The 20,177-nt window shown below is 38.9% G+C and overlaps 1 protein-coding gene across 1 annotated transcript in view; it reads right to left on the bottom strand.

Annotated features, from left to right (window-relative positions):
- Spag16 (sperm associated antigen 16) overlaps nucleotides 1–20,177 on the bottom strand; it is a 523,611-nt gene that overhangs the window by 487,166 nt on the left and 16,268 nt on the right. The window contains 3 exon segments of the mRNA XM_032899754.1: nucleotides 9,864–10,001; nucleotides 15,143–15,261; nucleotides 19,985–20,080. Of these exon segments, the coding sequence (XP_032755645.1) occupies nucleotides 9,864–10,001; nucleotides 15,143–15,261; nucleotides 19,985–20,080 (353 nt within the window).

The following is a 20,177-nucleotide window of genomic DNA, read 5'->3' as shown; positions in this document are numbered from 1 at the left end:
GTTCAACTGGAGGTCAACATGTAGAAGAATGCAGATCAATTCATGCTTATCACCCTGTACAAAGCTTAAGTCCAAGTGGATCAAGGACCTCCACATCAAACCAGACACACTCAAACTAATAGAAGAAAAACTAGGGAAGCATCTGGAACACATGGGCACTGGAAAAAATTTCCTGAACAAAACACCAATGGCTTATGCTCTAAGATCAAGAATCGACAAATGGGATCTCATAAAACTAGGATCCAGGGGTATTCTTGTTCCCCTTTTAAAGAAGGAGTGAAGCATTCACATTTTGATCCTCCGTCTTTGAGTTTCATTTGTTCTAGGCATCTAGGTAATTCAAGCATTTGGGCTAATAGCCACTTATCAATGAGTGCATACCATGTATGTCTTTCTGTGATTGGGTTAGCTCACTCAGGATGATATTTTCCAGTTCCAACCATTTGCCTACGAATTTCATAAAGTCGTTGTTTTTGATAGCTGAGTAATATTCCATTGTGTAGATGTACCACATTTTCTGTATCCATTCCTCTGTTGAAGGGCATCTGGTTCTTTCCAGCTTCTGGCTATTATAAATAAGGCTGATGAACATAGTGGAGCACGTGTCTTTTTTTATATGTTGGGGCATCTTTTGGGTATATGCCCAAGAGAGGTATAGCTGGATCCTCAGGCAGTTCAATGTCCAATTTTCTGAGGAACCTCCAGACTGATTTCCAGAATGGTTGTACCAGTCTGCAATCCCACCAACAATGGAGGAGTGTTCCTCTTTCTCCTCATCCTCGCCAGCATTTGCTGTAACCTGAGTTTTTGATCTTAGCCATTCTCACTGGTATGAGGTGAAATCTCAGGGTTGTTTTGATTTGCATTTCCCTTATGACTAAAGATGTTGAACATTTCTTTAGGTGTTTCTCAGCCATTCGGCATTCCTCAGCTGTGAATTCTTTGTTTAGCTCTGAACCCCATTTTTTAATAGGGTTATTTGTCTCCCTGTGGTCTAACTTCTTGAGTTCTTTGTATATTTTGGATATAAGCCCTCTATCTGTTGTAGGATTGGTAAAGGTCTTTTCCCAATATGTTGGTTGCCGTTTTGTCCTAACCACAGTGTCGTTTGCCTTATAGAAGCTTTGCAGTTTTATGAGATCCCATTTGTCGATTCTTGATCTTAGAGCATAAGCCATTGGTGTTTTCTTCCGGAAATTTTCTCCAGTGCCCATGTGTTTGAGATGCTTCCCCACTTTTTCTTCTATTGGTTTGAGTGTGTCTGGTTTGATGTGGAGGTCCTTGATCCACTTGGACTTAAGTTTTGTACAGGGTGATAAGCATGAATTGATCTGCATTCTTCTACATGTTGACCTCCAGTTGAACCAGCACCATTTGCTGAAAATGCTATCTTTTTTCCATTGGATGGATTTGGCTCCTTTGTCAAAAATCAAGTGACCATAGTGTGTGGGTTCATTCCTGGGTCTTCAATTCTATCCCATTGGTCTATCTGTCTGACTCTGTACCAATACCATGCAGTTTTTATCACTATTGCTCTGTAATACTGCTTGAGTTCAGGGATAGTGATTCCCCCTAAAGTCCTTTTATTGTTGAGGATAGTTTTAGCTATCCTGGGTTTTTTGTTATTCCAGATGAATTTGCAAATTGTTCTGTTTAACTCTTTGAAGAATTGGATTGGTATTTTGATGGGGATTGCATTGAATCTGTAGATCACTTTTATATTTTAAACAGTACATCGAAACAGTCTTGTTCTTAGCCACTCATTTAATTACATGAATGTATACTTTATTTCTGCTATTTGAAACATTAATTCTCAATAGGTTAAAACATACTTGGAAAGCTAGATTCTGCAAGGGCCCTCACCAGGATCATGGATGTGAAGCATTGCCTCACCTCACTTGTCAATCCACACTTAGAAACCTATCTGTGCTCATCCCAGGAAATCAGCATAAGAATTGACTGAAGTATTAGACTTTAAAGTTTTTCTGACCATTAAATTGGTTTTCAGGGACTTGCTCTCTATTTGCACAAATGAAGTCTACTCGGTAAAACAATTTAAATTCATTTCATGCTGGTGCTTCTCTTATTATGACCTTCCTGCTGCCTGTCTGCTAAATAAAAGGAAATAGAAGTTGGAATAAAGAACAGGATAAAATATTCATGTGAACAATTAATATTTTAAATTCATCATATCTGCTCATCACATTAGTACAACATCTTTGTGCTAAAAGTAAAAGAGTTTATTAACACAGACAGCAAACACTAAGATTCTGTTCAAGTACTATGAAGAATTATTCTGTGAAACTGTCAATTTAAACTTGTGTATCACAGAGAATATTCACATAGGCCTTATCTCAATGAGTTGCTACAATAATTATCAGACCTCCCCATTTTAGGACACTAGAAGCTACCCATCTATAATTCAACTATATAATATTAAGAAATAGGTGTTCTTAGCATAATATGAAACTCAATTTTTCAGTGCGGCATGAATGTGATTTAGTATCACAGTCCTAAAATCATTCTTAAGTGGCCAGCCACAGTGAAACAATTTTATAATAAATTTAAGTAATTATTTTGGGATGGGTATTTAGTAATGAAGTTATTGAATTACTTCATCATTATAATTTGGCAAGATAGAACATAGAAATATGTATTTACTTGCACCAACCAAAGCAGACCACCCTTGCCACATATTTTTCTTACTGATAACAATAATTATATAATTACCAAGTATTTCATTATCCTCAGTTGCTGATAAATGAATTACACTGACCCACAAAAATTAATATTGGAATAATTGTTGAAGGGCCAAATGGAATTCAGCCAGATAGAAGGAAAACTTCATTATATTTTTAACTGCAAAAAGAAGGGATATAGCCATGTCCAGAAAAAAATAATACCTTCTTAATTTAACAAGCAATTACCTAAACACTAAAGCATGAAATTTTATGGGCTTCCTTATTATCTTTATTTTCACAGTGTTTGTTTCTGAAAGTCATAAAATTAAATGGGTCTTCTTAAAGTCGGACGCTCTTCGACCTTTTATAGAAGTGAATTGTGTACTCAAAATCAGGGCTCCTTAAGAAAACATCTGTTTGGCTTTTTTCTCCATATTAATTGTCATTTAATTTTAACTTTCTTTAGTTCTATACTCTTTGGGAAAAGGTACTAAAGTATTTGTTTTGTTTTGTTTTAAGAAGAGTACATTTCTGTCTTTAAGTTTGGAATCTCACTATATTCTCTATCACATTTTGGGGACTCTATACAGCCTTTCTAGTCTGTATTAAATTTCATTAATGTAAAGATTCTAAAATAGAAAACTATCCTCTAAATGGAACAAAATTTATCCTGGGGGGGGGAGTTGCTTAAATTCCCCCATGGAAAGGAAACAAAGCCTGATCCCAAAGTGTTATGAAGACAAACCCCTCAACTACTCTAAAAATGATGAACAGTAAACATAAAGAACAGTAGCACAAGCATATAAGCACCAACTATGTCTAAGGCACAGTGACAGGCCCCAAACGGTGATCAGGAGAGCCGCCCTTCATTACATGAAGCACATAGACATTCAATGTGAAAAGTACACATTTCAAGGTGTTTCATAAATATTCACTAATAGATAGACTGAAATAACTATAAAGAATGCTGTGCAAAGAAAAGACTCAGAGTTACCAAGGCATTAACTTCTCCCTCCATAAGATGTACATATACATATACACACAAACACGCACGCACATACACATGCACACACACACAGAGAGAGAGAGAGAGAGAGAGAGAGAGAGAGAGAGAGAGAGGAGAGATATGCACAAACAAAATTTATGTACAAATCCTTATCAGTTTCAACCTCATCTGTGTTTTCCTACGGAAATTAGAAAATTGATTGCAAATTTCATGTGAAAAAAAGCAAAGAACCTAGAAATAATCAACATGGGGGGAAGAACAAAGATACAAATACCACAGCACACAGGTACACCACAGCACACAGGCATACACACAAGTTTTTAAATCAAATAAATCCTTTAAAGATCATAGTAACAAAGTAAAATGTAAAGCCACAGTTGGAGGGACGTCTACTATCCAGAGTGTCTATCGCAAAGAGAAAAAAAAAATCATAAAATTCAATAACAAAATAAACAACCTAATCAAAATTAGGTAAATGGCTTTAAAAATACTAAAAGGGCAATACTAATACCAAAACTTCCAAAGAGGCAAGCACAAAATATTGTGTCCACTATCAGCTGCCCCCAGCAAGTCACATATCAAAACCACAAGGTGTCACTAGCAAATCACGTCCAGGCTAACGTAGGAAGGACTACCAATACACGTTTGGGACTTGGTGAGCAAGTAGAATCCTCACACTCTTCTAGAAAGGAGCTGACAGAGCCTAATGAACCATCGTACCAACACTGCTGTGTTTAAATGTGTAAAATCAATGCAGAAAAAATAAGTGAGAGCAAGCTGTCCACATTATTTCTGTAGTAAGCATAGAGAGATGAAACTTAAACACATCTTCTCCTTTTTCAATCAGTTCAGGATCTTATCTCATGGGATACTGCTACCCAAACTTAGGCAAGATCTTCCCTGCTCCATTAAACCCTTTAGGATTAAAGAAACACATAGATGTGTGTTTCCATCATGATCTAAATCCAGTAGAGTTGGCGATGAAGGTGAACCGCCACAACTGCATCCCCTGGTCAGCATGGCAACAGAGCTCTTCACCTTAGAACAGAGCATTCCACCTCTGGTCCCTAAAGTCTTATTTTCATCATATAATGCAAAGTTCATTTAGTACATCTCTAAATGTCCCCACAGCTTATAACAGTCTCAATGTTGTTCAAAGTGCAATCTCTAAGTTCCTTTCTGAAACTCAAGACAATCTAACTGTGAGCCCATGTAAAGTCAAGTTACGGCCGTCCAATGTACAGCAGCACATAATAAATGTTCCCACTCCAAAAGAGAACAACAGGAACAGCCAGATCAAAGCACGAAGGGAGCCCAGTAGGTAAAACACCAAATCTTTCAATTCTGTGTCTGGCATGTGGAACTCTCAATGAAGTCTTCTGGGCTCCCATGGCTCTCTGCAGCTCCATCTCTCCAGCACTGCCATCTACAGCATAGTGACCGCTCATTTGGACCAAGTCTCTCTGTGCCTGGAGTTATCCTCAGTGGGCACTGAACAGTTTTGGTATCTCTACCAACCTAGGCTCTTCATTGCAACATAGGATTCAACTTTCCATCTTCACATACTGGACACTCAGAGCCTCATTGCAGGAAATATACCTCGGCCACACATTGACTGGACTTGGAGACTTTCTGAAGCCTTGGTAAAAGCCTCTACATGACCATCTTCCTTTTGTGTGTATCATGCTTAAAACAAGCGCAGAAAGCACTGTGTGGATGAAGTGTTCAAGTTCTGATGCCAGGTCAACATGTAGTCTGGATCCTTTCTCGGAAGTATCTTTTTATTTCCTCTAGGATAGTCTTAGGGAAAAACTTTTCTTTGGTTGCCATTTCAAAGAAAGGAAAACCATTAGCAGCTTTCTTAATTAAGTGTCTCTCCTTTCAAATGAGTTTGTACTTTCAAAAGCTAGATCTGTAGTGGATGAAGTCTTGCCTTTGGGGTACCTTTCCTTTTGTCCCAGTACAAAACAGATTTCTCTTTGATAAGGATAACCCTTTTAACAATTACAGATGCTGTCCTGTTATATTTACCAGCGACCATACACAGCAGAGAGCAGAGGTAGACATGAATACTATCCAGCAGGAAAAGTATACACACCCTTAAAACACTGAGATTAGATTATAACTGGATCACATAGTTCTCAAGTATGAACTTTGTACGAAAACGTCATGCCACAACATCAAATTGATACACACCTGGTCTATTCACTATCCCTGCACCTCTAAACTCACACCACTTTCCTCCTTGTTAAACTATATACTATCGTAATTGTTCCTTGCACCATAGTCCTGAGGAAAAACAGACAGCAATAACTGTAACATCTCTGAAATGCTATACTGTCTTAAGATTTCTTCCACTAAACAAATCGGTCCATTATTTCAGAATTCAGTTTCTAAAGAGCTTATGATTCAGATATAAACAACAAGACTCTTTGCCTATATGACAAATGAATGGACCCAGCAAGTTCCCTTAGGCTTCCCCTCAAAAACCTCACAAGCTTTGCTTCACTGTGTATTTCTTGCAGCACGCTGATCTTTCGAGCTCCTGAGAGAACTATGCATTAATCTCTGCTTATCATATTCTAGGCCTTCTTTGGGCCACAGCTCCAAAGCCTTCCCCATTCCTAACAATGGTTTTCAAATGATTTCCAAAGCTTAACCACGACACAGTCAGGTTTACCACAGCAAGGACTCCACTCTCAGTACCAGTGTTCGACATTGGTTATTCCTCTGTGGTCTCTGATATACACCTAACAAAAACAACCTAAGAAAAAAAGAGTTTATCAGAGTTAAGTCTGCAAGTATAGTATTAGGGTCATATCAGAAAAGGAAAAAAGAAAGGAACATGGGTGGCTTGTCACAGTGTGTGCACTGTGTGTGCAATGTGTGCACAGGCAGGAAGCAGTGAGAGATAAATGCTCACTTCCTCCTCTTTATTCAGTCTAGGATCCAAGTTCATAGGATGGTCTACCCACATTAAATGACGGTCTTTTCTGCTCAGTTAAATCTCTCATGGAACATTGAGAGTCACAAAAAGGTGTGTTTAATGGCAATTCCACATCCACTAATAGTGTCAGCAAATGCTAACTATACCGTTCCTATTGCACAGCATACCCTTTCATTTTATGTGTGTTACATGGCAAAACTGTAGGCCCACAGGTACCAGAAGAGTTCCTTCTCTGTATACTTTAGTCTTCTAGATCTGGACTTTACTTATGTTAAGGGAATCCCTGACTAGATTAGCTGTAATGAAGCTGCAGCAATCCTCCTGTGTCCCCAGCATCAGTACCACACAGGATTACAGATGTGTATTTGACCAGACCTAGCCCCCACCTTTAATCAATGTATCATTAAGTGCTACCTGTGTCTTATGGCTTTATTGCTGTGAGCAGACACCATCACTAAGGCAAGTCTTATAAAAGAACACATATATTTGGTACTGGCTTACAGGTTCAGAGGTTCAGTCCATTATCATCAAGGTGGGAGCATGGCAGCATCCAGGCAGGCAGGGTGTAGGCAGAGCTGAGAGTTCTACATTTTCATCCAAAGGCTGCTAGTAAAGACTCACTTCCAGTCAGCTAGGAGGAGAGTCTTACAGCCCACACCCACAGTGACATATGCCTACTCCAACAGGGCCACACCTTCTAATCATGGCACTCCCTGGGCCAACCATTTACAAAGCATCACACTGTATTATCAAGGATGCCATATAGCATATATATAAGTTGCCTCTCTTCCCTTGTTAAATACCAGTTTACATATATGATTACCTTAAGTAATCTGAAAGTGCCTAATCTGAAAGATGTAAGCATTCAACCAAATCCATAAAAAGAAGCTCATGTTTAACTATTAAGCCATTAGAAAAATAGATTATGGAAAACCAAGGTTCCAAAAGATTATATTTTGGACCAAACATATATGACTAGTGTTTCCAGAGAATACTTTGCAAAACTTCATTCGCAATTTTCTGACACTCCTTCAGTAGAAACAGGTTCTGGGGACTACTTCAACAAAAGGTGCTTCAGAACCACATCAGACTGAAGATTCACTCGGCAAGCACTGAGCATCCTCTAAGGGTCAAAAGGCTGCCCTTCAGATTGGCACAGAAGAGAAGGTAAAGCAAACAGCCAGTTTGCTATTCCACTTGCTGGACTGTAAATGTTTCCAAGCCAGAGTCAAGCAACAGCCAGGAACTGGTGAGGGTAAACTACACTGGGACAGTTCAGCCAACACAAAGAAGCACCTCACTTGAGTGATGCCTGTTTTAATCATGGCTCTCTTAACATTAAAATAACAATCTGCCTGAATAAAAGCTTACATAATTTCAATTACAGTTTTTAACATACTATTCAATAAATACCCTGTATTCAAAAATGATTACTTAGTACTACTGGAGTTAAACACATTGCCTAAAATGTTTGTGTCTACTCAAAAGCAAATTACAAATGAAATCAGTAACTCAAAGGAGATGAGGGCTGAAACCTTCCAGGTAGCACTATAAGCAAATCTTGCTTCAAATTCCCATTAGCAAACTGTTTATTCAAAGTCAGAGCAAGCAGAGATGCAGGGTGGATAGCCCTTCTGAGGAACGGAAGCGAGTGCCGAAAGCAACGGTTCTAGCAGCATATTCTTTTTTTTTTTTTAATTAACTTGAGTATTTCTTATTTACAATTCGAGTGTTATTCCCCTTCCCGGTTTATGGGCCAACATCCCCCAACACCCCCCTCCCCTTCTTTATGGGTGTTCCCCTCCCCATCCTCCCCCCATTGCCACCCTCCCCCCAACAATCACATTCACTGGGGGTTCAGTCTTGGCAGGACCCAGGCTAGCAGCATATTCTTGTGGGTGATCACGCAGATCCTTGTGAAACATAACATTCTACGTAGAAAAGATGAGGTGTGTGTGACGAGCTGCACAGGATAACTATGCGGGGAGCATGGAAACCAGGTGATTCTAGTGCTACTGTTTAAAGGGAAAGGTTATATTAAATATTTCTTTCACTTGGCAATGCAGAGTCATGTTTCTTTAACATATACATATATATAATACTATATATTAAAATATTATGCTTCCACAAGGTGGCCCTATTATTCTAATTATTGTGTTGATGTGCTTAAGAGAAAATGCTTCTTAAATCTGTTTAATATTTAAAACAAGATATTTTAAATAGTCAATGAACAAAGCGTGAGTTCTCTCTAGAGCTGAAGGCAGTCTGACATGAGCACACTCCTTCCATCTCAGTACATCACACAGCTCTTGTTCAGAAACACATTGGCTGGCTACCTAAAATTAGTCACCAAAATGTATTTTAACTTTAGGGAAACCAAAAGGACTTGAAACTTAGACTTCTAGTTGTTGAAATTCTCATCTGTGCCTAGACATTACAAAGCAAGTGAAGCCCTGTCAGGGATTGCGTTTACATTTTGAGAATAAAATCTGTGTTAATATAATAAAATAACACAATAAATAGTTATAATTTTGACTGAAAAGTAAGCTAGTAAATATGACAGCAACAACTGAACCCTTTCTTCAAAGTTATGCATACACACTAGGAGAACAGAAGTGTAATAGGTGGCTGGCAGAGGGTGGAAGAAAGACTATGTGTGCTAAAGCTTCCTTTTTAATGGAATATCATTAAAAAGAATATATCAGGGTTATCGAACATTTAATCCTAGCATCCTTACCAGTCCCATGAGCCTCCTGCCCCTATAAGTGCACTGCCTGTCCCACCAGAGCAATTTATTTGTTCCCACTCAGCTAACACTCTTCCTTGGGAAGGATTTTAAAATACTGAAATCCTGTTACAAAGAACACATTAGCTCCTTCATTCCACTCTTTCTACTAATTTCATTATTATTTTTGAAATTAGATTATCTATAAAAGAGAAAATTTCACAGACCATGAAACATGATCACACACATAAGAAAATTGTGCAACAAATTCACCATCTGCTACACATGCCTTGTATCCCACTCCATCAGTGAGCTATGCTTGGCAGGGGTTCCAGTTACCTGCCCAACTAACTCACCTGGAAGCTCTATACAGCCTTACAACTGGAACTTAATATAATTCAGTGACCCAAAATTAAATTTCTTAGAGAAGATTGCATGTATCGTCTTAATCTATCTGTAGTTTTACTTAGCCTAAATAAAAAGGGAAATGAAATATTAACATACTCAGCTGCCTGTTTGAAGTGTTTCAAGTCTTTCTTCAAGTTTTTGTTCTCAGTCTCTAAAAGCATCACCTGGCTGTAGACATCTGGAACATTACCGAGTGTTCTAAGGTCAGATCCTGTCTTCTGTATTAACTCATACCTAGGGCAAACCAAACAAGGTTCACTTCAGTTTCCTACTTTAAAAAAAATGACTATGTGTGATTCAAAATGTTAACCTTGGGAAATTTGATAGAAGTTAGTTGCTATATTCTGTTTATAAGTTAAACAAATATTAATATACTATTAAGATGAAATATCAATGAATCTAGTTTTTTTTAATGCAATGGGACATCTACATTCCACACATCTAATTTCTAGCAAAGACATTAAAACTGTCTTAGTCCTATGCTCATGAATTTTCCAGTGGAGCAGAGACAGTAGTAAGTTCCAGGAAGCAGAGAGAACGGAGGGGTAAGGCTGGCGGGTGTTTGCACTATTTTATCCAGAGTAACCATGACTGACAAATATGAGTACAGACTCCAGCAGAGACGTGAAGGAAGGAATGATGACACCAGGTGGGTCCATGGAAGACGAGCACCTGAGCACCTCTGACCGAATAAGGGCAAAGGCCCAGAGATACAGACATGTTCCTGTACATGTATAGACATGTACATGACAAAGCACAAAGCCAGTATCTGTAGAATAGAGGGACTGGAGCCAACAGAGTGAATAAAGGAGGTGCTGAAAAGTCAGAACCGATGCAAGGAGGTACCATAGGGAAAATCATCCTGCATCAGGATGAAGCCATGGGCATGTTTGATGTAAAAAAAAAAAAAAGAAAGAAAGAAATTACGGTGATCAGATTTATGTTTCAAAAGGGTAAATCTATTTCAAGAAACAGACTCTAAATGAACACATGACAACCTGAAATACAGAGAATGGTAAGCTGAACAGGGTGAAAACAGGAGAGGTTCTAAGAAGGGAATCTACAGGACTTGCTGTAAAGATAACACGAACAAGATTAGCTAATGAATCATCAGCGAGGTGTTAACAAAGAGGCTAGTCAATGATGGCGTCCAGGTCTGTGGCTCAGTAACAGACGGCCACTTACACAGTGGAAGCAAAGGCAAACACAGTAGGAACCAGGCAGTGGGAAAAACCAGGTGATTGTTTCTATCTGTATCAAATATAGTGTGCCTAGCAGACATTCATGTGAAGATAAATGTCTGCTAGTCAGAAAAGACATGTCAGAAGTTCAGGGGAAAGTCAAGGCAGGCAATTTAAAATTGTACCACGTTTGTATATAAATGTTGCTTTTGTTGTGACACTAGAATAGACTAAATCAGGTAATTAAGTGACCAACCAATAAAAATTGATTCATAATAGACTCCACTGTTTCACCATTGAGTTGAGTGGAGAAGGCAAACACTGTGAAAAGAATCTAAGGCCAAAGTTGTAAGAGAAACTATGAGAGTAATGACCAAGGGCTCAAATGAGGAAAAAGTCCCAATAAGGAAGAAGTGAAGCTAACAGACATGAACACTGACAGAAGCTTGGAACTACCACTGGAAGTGGCAATGGGAAAGTCACTGTGAAAGGTTTCAGTGCTGAAACAGACGAAAGTCAAAGTAGGCCATCAAGTTCAAGACGTTAGTGGTGCCCTTGTAATGACAAGACAGAAACCAAATACAAATCTGAGCTCTAAATCAAGACACATTGTAAACTCGTCCAGGCTCTATCCAGGAATTGAAGTTAAGGAGAGTGGTACTGGAGATCAGTCTGGCCTGGCTGACTCTGCCACTTTACTGGCCATGACTTGCTGGCATTTACTGAGAGATTTCCATCCTCTCTAAGCCCTCATCCATGAAATGAAGCAGCCACATCCAGCTGTTGGAAGAAGTAAGCGAATGGTGCGTAAGAGCAGAATGTGCTAATAAAAATGGTAAAACTCAATTTCTTAAGCAATTATTAGTCTAAGACAACACCAGTTTAACTATTTTATGCCACTAACATTTAGATAGTGTATTTTTTTATTTTTACTAACTTTATAATCTAAATATTTCCCTGCATATCTTAGTGTATAAACCTATCCACGTATGTTGAACTGCTCAGATTTGGCATACTGTAAATCATAAGAGTTAGCATGGTAAGTGTCATGACATTCCTGTGTTTAATTTAATGGTGATGGGGGGAAATCAATTACCAGAAATCAACTATCCACCAACAGAAGAAACATCAGTAGGTTTAAATGATGAAGAGGTTACAAGCTGAGAATCAGTGTGTAATCACACTACACACACCATCTACACACAGAGAGAGCAATGTGAGGGATTATTTCAAAATTAATCTTAATTCTGGGCTTTTGTTTTAAATAAACTTTCCCATTCCCAGGAAGTTGTAACTATATTACCCGTACCAGCGTCATTACAGTACACCAACTGTTATTAGTCAAAAGCTGCAGTATTTATCTTTGCTCATCCATTAAGGGAATATACTAATTTATAATCACATTCATTTGCAACAAATTAAGTTAGTAATTAAATGCCATAAATAACTCCATGTCTTAATACCCCAATTGAATCTTTAGCACAGCTCTATCATAGATGAAATGATAGGAACAGAGACCAAACTAAGAGAATCCAGGATTGGAAATGGAGAAGGTAATGGGAGAAGGCATTGTGCTTGAGTCAGAGGGTGATGGTGACACAAACCACTGAGTCCACAAGACAGACTCCATGTGAGCGATAGGACATGGTCACAGAGAGCTGTCCACACAGGGAGGGGAGAGGGACTTCAGACATACAGTGCTCTTTTCTCATTCCCAACCTCTTCAGTTTTGCCCTGAACCATCAGTTACTTCGGATGTGAGTACTTCTAAAAGAACATAAACTAGCATTGAACACACTATAGTGGAAGCATTTTAGTGCTCATAAATAAAGTTCTACCACACTGACATATATGCATTTATATGTGTCATTGTATAAAATGCATAGTATATATATACATATATATATATATGTATATATATACATGTATCATGCACATAATTGAGGACTTTTGTTGGAAAATCTGTAATACTAATAATTTAGAACTTAGAGGAAATGCTTTCTACTTCCCCATTCACTTGGTCTCCATTGTGACTAATTAGAATTTGCTTTTACAACATGAATACAGTCATTTCTAATAAGTACAAGATATCACAGCTGAATTCCAGTAAAATGTTACTTATAAACAAGAAGCAGGCAAGATGTGGCTCCCAGATAATACTTTTCTGGCCCTATATTTACAAGACATACTGGATTATTGTTTGAATAGTAAAATAAGTCAAATTAACTGCCCAGATTCTTGTTAGGGTTTTTTTTTCTGTTTTTTCCTAACAACAGGCCAGTATTTGTGCTACTTTTGTAAGAGAACATGAATTCACAACAACTCTATATTCTTTGCGTTTTGTTTTTCTACTGTAAAAACACATTCTGCCAGCCAATACCAACTGAACCATGAGTATTTGGGAGGCTATCACAAAAGAACTCCACACAGAAAGTCAGCAGGAATTACAGAGCAAGCAAGGACTCAATCTCCTCATGAAATGCATTTCATTATAGGTCAAAGTAAGAAAGTTTGAGAAGAAATCTGGTTGATCTGAGGGACTTGGGAGAAGTGTCAATACAGAAGAAATAATGCTATTTGCAAAAAATTAAAAATAAAAAAAAACTGATTAGTTCTGGGTACCTATTCTCAGCATACAAAAAAAAGTGAAAGGTAAACTTGTATCATTGATACATTTTAAAAAATAGAATTCAGCTACAAAACTCTGTAAGCATATTTTATATAAACTCCACTTTCTATAATACTCAATATCTGGTAAAAAATAGCACTTGTGTCTTACCATTTACTATTTTTAAAGAATGTTAGGAAGCCAAAGACAATTAAATAATTATATATGTAAAAAGACAGCATGCCTGCTGATTTTCACAATCAATCAGACACTAAGTTTTTAGTTTTAACAACATTAAGTTGGGGTAATATTTGAAGAGACAATTCAATTTACTTCAAATCAAATAATATTATTAGAATAAGAATCTGTCAGCTATATAAATAGAAAAAACATTTTCACTATAAATAAAAAAAGAGTGTTAGAGGAATATCTAAATATAAAAAATGATACAAGTATAAATTATGTAAAAACCAAGAAGAAAATATTTCAAAAATGACTTCTTGCTATTTAACTCCAGAGGACATTTCATCGCCTTGATCATTGAAGAGAAGCTAAGGCCAAACCCTGGCGGGGCTGTCGCAGAAAGCTTTGTTGGGAAGGATGCCCTGACAACTGTGTGTGGGTAACATGGTTTCAACATGGAGACTGGAACAATTTCTATCCTCATATAGAAGTTCAAATTGATGGTGTTAATTGTAAACGTGACGAGGTCTACGGTCACCTAGGAGATGGGACTCTGAATATGCTGCTGTACAATTATTTACATTTTGTTCATATACAAAGATCCACCTTAACTGTGAACAGAACCATTACCTGGGCAGACAAAGGTATGTCTCTGTAGATTCAATTTTTAATTCTTTACCTGCAGAGAGCTAAATGCTGGCAGGATCTTGGTATTGCTATGTCTATGGCCCATCACTGATCTCAAGTTTTGTAAATATTCGTACTTCCTCGTATGCCTAAGGCAAGCTAGAATTGTATCTGATTTGCCATAATAAGGATCTGGCTGCCAATAGCTGTGCAGGAAGTGGAAAGCAGAACTTCCAGGAAGAGAGAGGAATGCCGCTAGAAGAAACAGAGCTGGGAGATTCAGCCAATGGACAAGGAGGGAAACTGGCAGACCAGAGTGGAGCGAGCAGAGAGATATTGCGGCAGGAAGTACTGCCAGGATCAGTGTGGTTACGCTTAGAGTGGCTGAGAGACCGCTCTCGGTAAAAGGACAAAAAGCTTTAAGATATTGAAGAGTCTCTGCGTCATTACATATCACTGGTGGGTCTGAGAGAACCCCGCCATAGCAGGGAATCCCGGACTAAGAGAGAAGGTGAACTGAGCATCGACATGTATTCGATGGTCCGTGCTTCTTGACTGCAGCTACAATGTAAACAGCTGCCTTGATGCCTCATACGTAATAGAGCGTAACTTAAACCGACCTCCAAAGAAGCCTTTCCTTCCTTTAGGTGCTTTTGTATTTTATCACAGCAACAGAAACGAAAGCACTTACAACTGTAAAGTTCTTCAAGAAAGTTAAATTTATACATGTAAATGCTGTTAGCATTTCTGGAGCTCGGCTTATCCACATAATTTACCATTCGGCCTGAAAGCAGTCCAGAGTCCTGGTCATTCCCATTTTGATCAGAAAATTGCAAAGAAAGTCTTCGATGGCTTCTTGCATTACATGCCTTGAAGGAAGAATGGTCTGTTGTTCCTGAAATTTAAATGTACAATTATTTCTTCTATAAGCATCAAGATTATAGACCTTTCATTTACTCCTTTTTAACAATATTTTTCTCAAGTATTATATACCCAGGTCTATTTTAATGACCAGTAATAAAGCATTGGTGAAACAAACCATCTCTTATTCCCAATGCAATTAAGTGGATAGAGTCAAAATATAGATAACTAGGTGTGTGTGTGTGTGTGTGTGTGTGTGTGTGTGTGTGTGTGTGTGTGTGTGTGTGTGTGTGTACCTGTGGCAGGGGAGCTCACATGTGAATATCTAACACACTATGAAAAACAGCAGTTAAGTATTTAGCAATGTAATGGCTGAGACTTGAAGACAGGAAAATCCCACACGAGGTAAGTATTATGCAAAGTACTGTAACTATGCAAGAACTGGCAGAGAGGAAGGTTTCCCTGTAAGAGTGGGATTTGGGCCATAACCACAAAGACAAAAACTCAAATTTTGAAATGACAGATGAAAATCCTCACTCTAGATTCTTAAGGAATCAAAATCAAAATCTCAAAATGTGAAAAGAAGATTTTAAGTGTGTTTAAAAAAAATCTGATTCATTTGTTTACATTTTTTTTTTTTTTTTTTTTTTTTGAGCTGGGGACCGAACCCAGGGCCTTGCACTTCCTAGGCAAGTGCTCTACCGCTGAGCTAAATCCCCAACCCCTGTTTACATTTTTAAAAGGAGACTTAGATATGAAAAACATTTAATATAACAGTTTAAAGGCCATTGCATTCAACAAAGCTGGTGATATTACATATTTTATAAGTATGAATTTCCAGATATACTAATAGCAATTGATGAGTATTAGTTATGAGCAGACAGAGGATATTTATTGGGGAAAAGGTCAAGATAAAAGAACAGACATCCCCCACTCTGAGGAGACAGGCGAACTGAGCTTTGTAAGTGAAATCATCAACAGCACCAAGTCTAACCCCTAAGGCCGCTTAAAGATGTCTGTAAAAGCCATGTTGAGTCACCAATGCATCTTGTGACCAACTACAGAGCTGAGATCTCAAGAAATGTTACCATCACTAACTCAGCCCTGCAAAGGGTAGCCTTTCATTTACACAGGAGGTTTCAGAACTCTGGGTACAGCGTTCACATTCAAAACATCAATGTTAAAACACATTTTTGCAGTCTGCTTTTTTAAAAACAAATGCACAAAGATTTTACACGATTTGTACCTTCAACAGTGGAAACTGGGTGAACATGAGGTGCAGTGGAGAGTGAATTGTAAAATATAATAACAATTAAAAACAGTGGATAGAAAAGACTAATTACAACTTCTAGATATAAAACGGTTCCTCAGAAGAGTTGATCCACAGAGGTTATTAGCATGCAGTCCTTCAGAGTGGTCATACATCTGCAAACAGTAAATGTATTTTTGAGGTCTTGCAACACTATAAATAACTGCCCTCCCTCCGTCAGGATGTGACTCCTCAGAGAATACATTCACATTCATCTTCCATACAGCTTTGCTCTTTTGAAATTTTTCTAAAATTCATTGTATTCCAAGATGAGTATCTACTACGCCATTTGTGCATCTCAAAAGCAATGCTTCCATGCTGTGTGGACACTGGAAATCCACTCAGCATGCACACACATCCAATCCACATGCCCAGCAGAAACACTGCTAATGACTGGCTGACCGCAACACCACTGTGTGAGAGTCTTTATGCGATGCCATTCACACAATCCTTTTCAAACCAAGCGGTAACTAGGCTGACTTCTTCGGGCATGCATCCCTAGGATGTGGTCATCAGTAAGAAAGGCCAACACAAAAACAGGACCCATTTAGAAGTGAAAGTTTCCCTGTTACCATTTCATGTAGCCAATCCACCCATTAACATTTCTGGGAACATGCTGGGCTGAACAGGAAGAAACGACACACAAAACCCAAAAGAACCAATGTTGATGATTTTTTTCTTTAATTTTTTTTGTTCATGTGTTTAATTTTAAAAATGTCCTCTACTTTTTAATTTTTATTAATAATTTTATTCAATTACATTTCAAACGATATCCCCCTTCCCAGTCACCACTCTACAAGACCCCATCCCCATTCCCCTTTCCCCAGTCTCCTTTGCCTCTATGAGGGTTCTCCTCCACCCACTCACCCACTCCCACTTCACTGCTCTAGTATCGCCCTATGCTGGGGCCTCCACATGACCAAGGGCTTTCCCCTTCCATTGATGTTATATAGAACCAACCTCTGTTACATATGTATCTGGAGACCTGGTTCCCTCTATGTATATATACTTTTTGATTGGTGGTTTAGCCCCTGGAAGCTCTGGGTTCTCCAGTTAGTTAACATTGTTCTTCCTATGGAGTTGCAACCCCTTCAGCTCCTTCAGTCCTTCCCCTAACTCTTCCATTGGGGTCCCTGGACTCAGTACAGTGGTTGGCTGTAAGTATCTGTTGTTGATGACTTCTTAAAGTTCATTCTTAGAGGCCTTGGTTCCCTAATTTTAAATCTTTTGTTATGACTTGGTGATTCAATTTGAATCCATTTTATTTTGCAAATTTCGCAGTCTATAAATAACAATTTTTAAATGCTTCATTTTCTTCAGTTACTAATACAGAAATTAATGGATGATATTCTAGAATTGTAGAATGTAGCAGGAACATACATTGTATATAGCTGACTTTATAAAAAGGAGAGGGGGTGGCTGGAGAGATGGTTCAGTGGTTAATAAGAGAACTGACTGCTCTTCCAGAGGTCCTGAGTTCAATTCTCAACAACCACATGGTGGTTAACAACCACATGGTGGTTCACAACCATCTGTAACCCAATGTCCTCTTCTGGTGTGTCAGAAGACAGCTACAGTATATCATATACAGAAAATAAATACTTCTTAAAAATAACTAAAAATAAAAACTTTAAAGTAGTGATGGTCCTTAAAGCACCATGCACTAACCAAAGGGAAGCAGGCACTAGCTCTGCCTCACTTAGCAGAAAATCAGCACAGATGTTCCTCAGCCATCAAGTCCTATACAGGAAGACTTCACCATTTGATGATGGTGGACCAATTCCCACTACTACAACATCTTATATTCAGAAAGTTGCTAACCCTGCCAGATTTCCTTTTCTGATGAAGTGAGCTTTTTGAAGGATGCATGGAGTGATATATTTAGGGATAGAATTAGTATATGATTAGCTATTTGGACAACTCTGCTCCTTGGTTTTTATGTCAGCCTAGCATAGGCTGGAATCATTTGGGAAGAGATAACATCTCTCAAGAAAAATACCCTTGCATTTCTGCTGTGACAGACTGCTAGCTAGTCTGCTCCCTGGAATAGATCATATCCTGAAGCAACCCAGAAGATCCACTGCACTCAGAGCATTTGGTAAGAACCCTCCCAAAATCCCATAGCTGCCACTGGGAGCCCAGTGCACTCGAGGACCCATCACACCCCAAAACCCCCGCCCTCCGAATAACAATCCCTTCTGCCTAATCCTTTCGGCTGGGGACAGACTGCTAGCCAGTTTCTCCCAGGAATACACCATATCCTGAGGCATCTCAGAAGATCTCCTGTACTCAAAGCATTTGATACTACTCCCTGAGGCATTCCAGGAGATCTGATGCACTCAGGGCACCTGACACCACAGCAGGAGACATCACAGAAGATCCACTGCACCCAGGACACCACAGCTTGATGGCATCCCAGGAGTTCCTCTGTATGCAGGACAATTGGGTAAGGGACATCACAGTCTGAAGATCTCCTGGAGGCTCTGTGGCACGCAGGGCAACTGACCCAAAAAACTGTTCTGCTGCACACAGGGAAACAGAAACCACAGTCTATATGCCCTGGAGAACAGCTTTACAAAAGACAACAGCTTGACTGCTCCTCTGAAGACCCAACAGTCTGAAGGCCTCCCAGGAGATCTACTGCAACCAGGGCAACAGATCAGCAGTTTCTCTGCCCCTCTGAAGACGCTCCAGTTGGAAGGCCTCACTGGAGGTCAATACAGCCACAAGCCTACCAGGAGACCAGAAGCAACCCAGGGACAAAAGAGGCAAACTCCAGACAGGGTCACCCAGACCAGCAAACACAAAGGATAACCAGATGGTGAGTGGCAAGCGCAAGACCATAAGCAACAAAGGCCAATACATGTGTCCATCATCAGAACCCAGTTCTCCCACCGCAGCAAGCCCTGAGTACACCAACACACCTCAACATCAGGATGCTCACCTAAGTCCTATCTGCTGAAGATAATAGAGTCCTTTAATGAGGACAGAAATGACTCACTGAAAGAAATACATGAAAACACAGGTAAGCAGATAAAAGCCCTTAAAGAAGAAACAAGTAAGTCCGGTAAAGAAAAGAAAACACAATGAAGGAATTGCATACAGCAGTTCAAGATCTAAAAGTGAAAGTAGAAAAAATAAAGAAAACACAAATGAACACAAACCTGGAAATGGAAAAACTAGAAAAGATGTCAGGAATTGAAGATGGATTAATCAGTTCTCAGGGAAGGCATTAATTGTTGGAAACTCATATAAGAGTAGGCATTGAATGAAGATGTTGCAAAGAATAGGTAAAGCTTACTTAAAGTGGAGAGTTATGAAAATTAATGGAAGTGAAAAGATATTTTAGATAGTATTCTGTTTCGTAATTTGAAGCTGTTACTTTCAAAGCCTCATGAGAATGTGTTCCCACTGAGCTATGAGTGAGAGTGGTGTTCAAAATTCTCACCAAAATGTGCGTGTCTGTGGCCTGCTCGTCAACCATGTGAATTGCTTTTGCCAGATCTTCTTCTCCTTCTGGAATGCTGAAATTGTCATCTGGTATCTAGACAAGAGCAGGAAGAATGGGCAGAGATGTCAAGTACCATACAGCAGTCCTGAGCTTATATGAGGGATGCATTCTCAGACATCCTGTAGTACTT

Source organism: Rattus rattus, chromosome 4 (genome assembly GCF_011064425.1).
Source record: "Rattus rattus isolate New Zealand chromosome 4, Rrattus_CSIRO_v1, whole genome shotgun sequence".
NCBI classification, from domain to species: Eukaryota; Metazoa; Chordata; class Mammalia; order Rodentia; family Muridae; genus Rattus; species Rattus rattus.
Note: the sequence above shows the minus strand (reverse complement) of the source record. Positions and strands in the feature narration are given on the sequence as shown.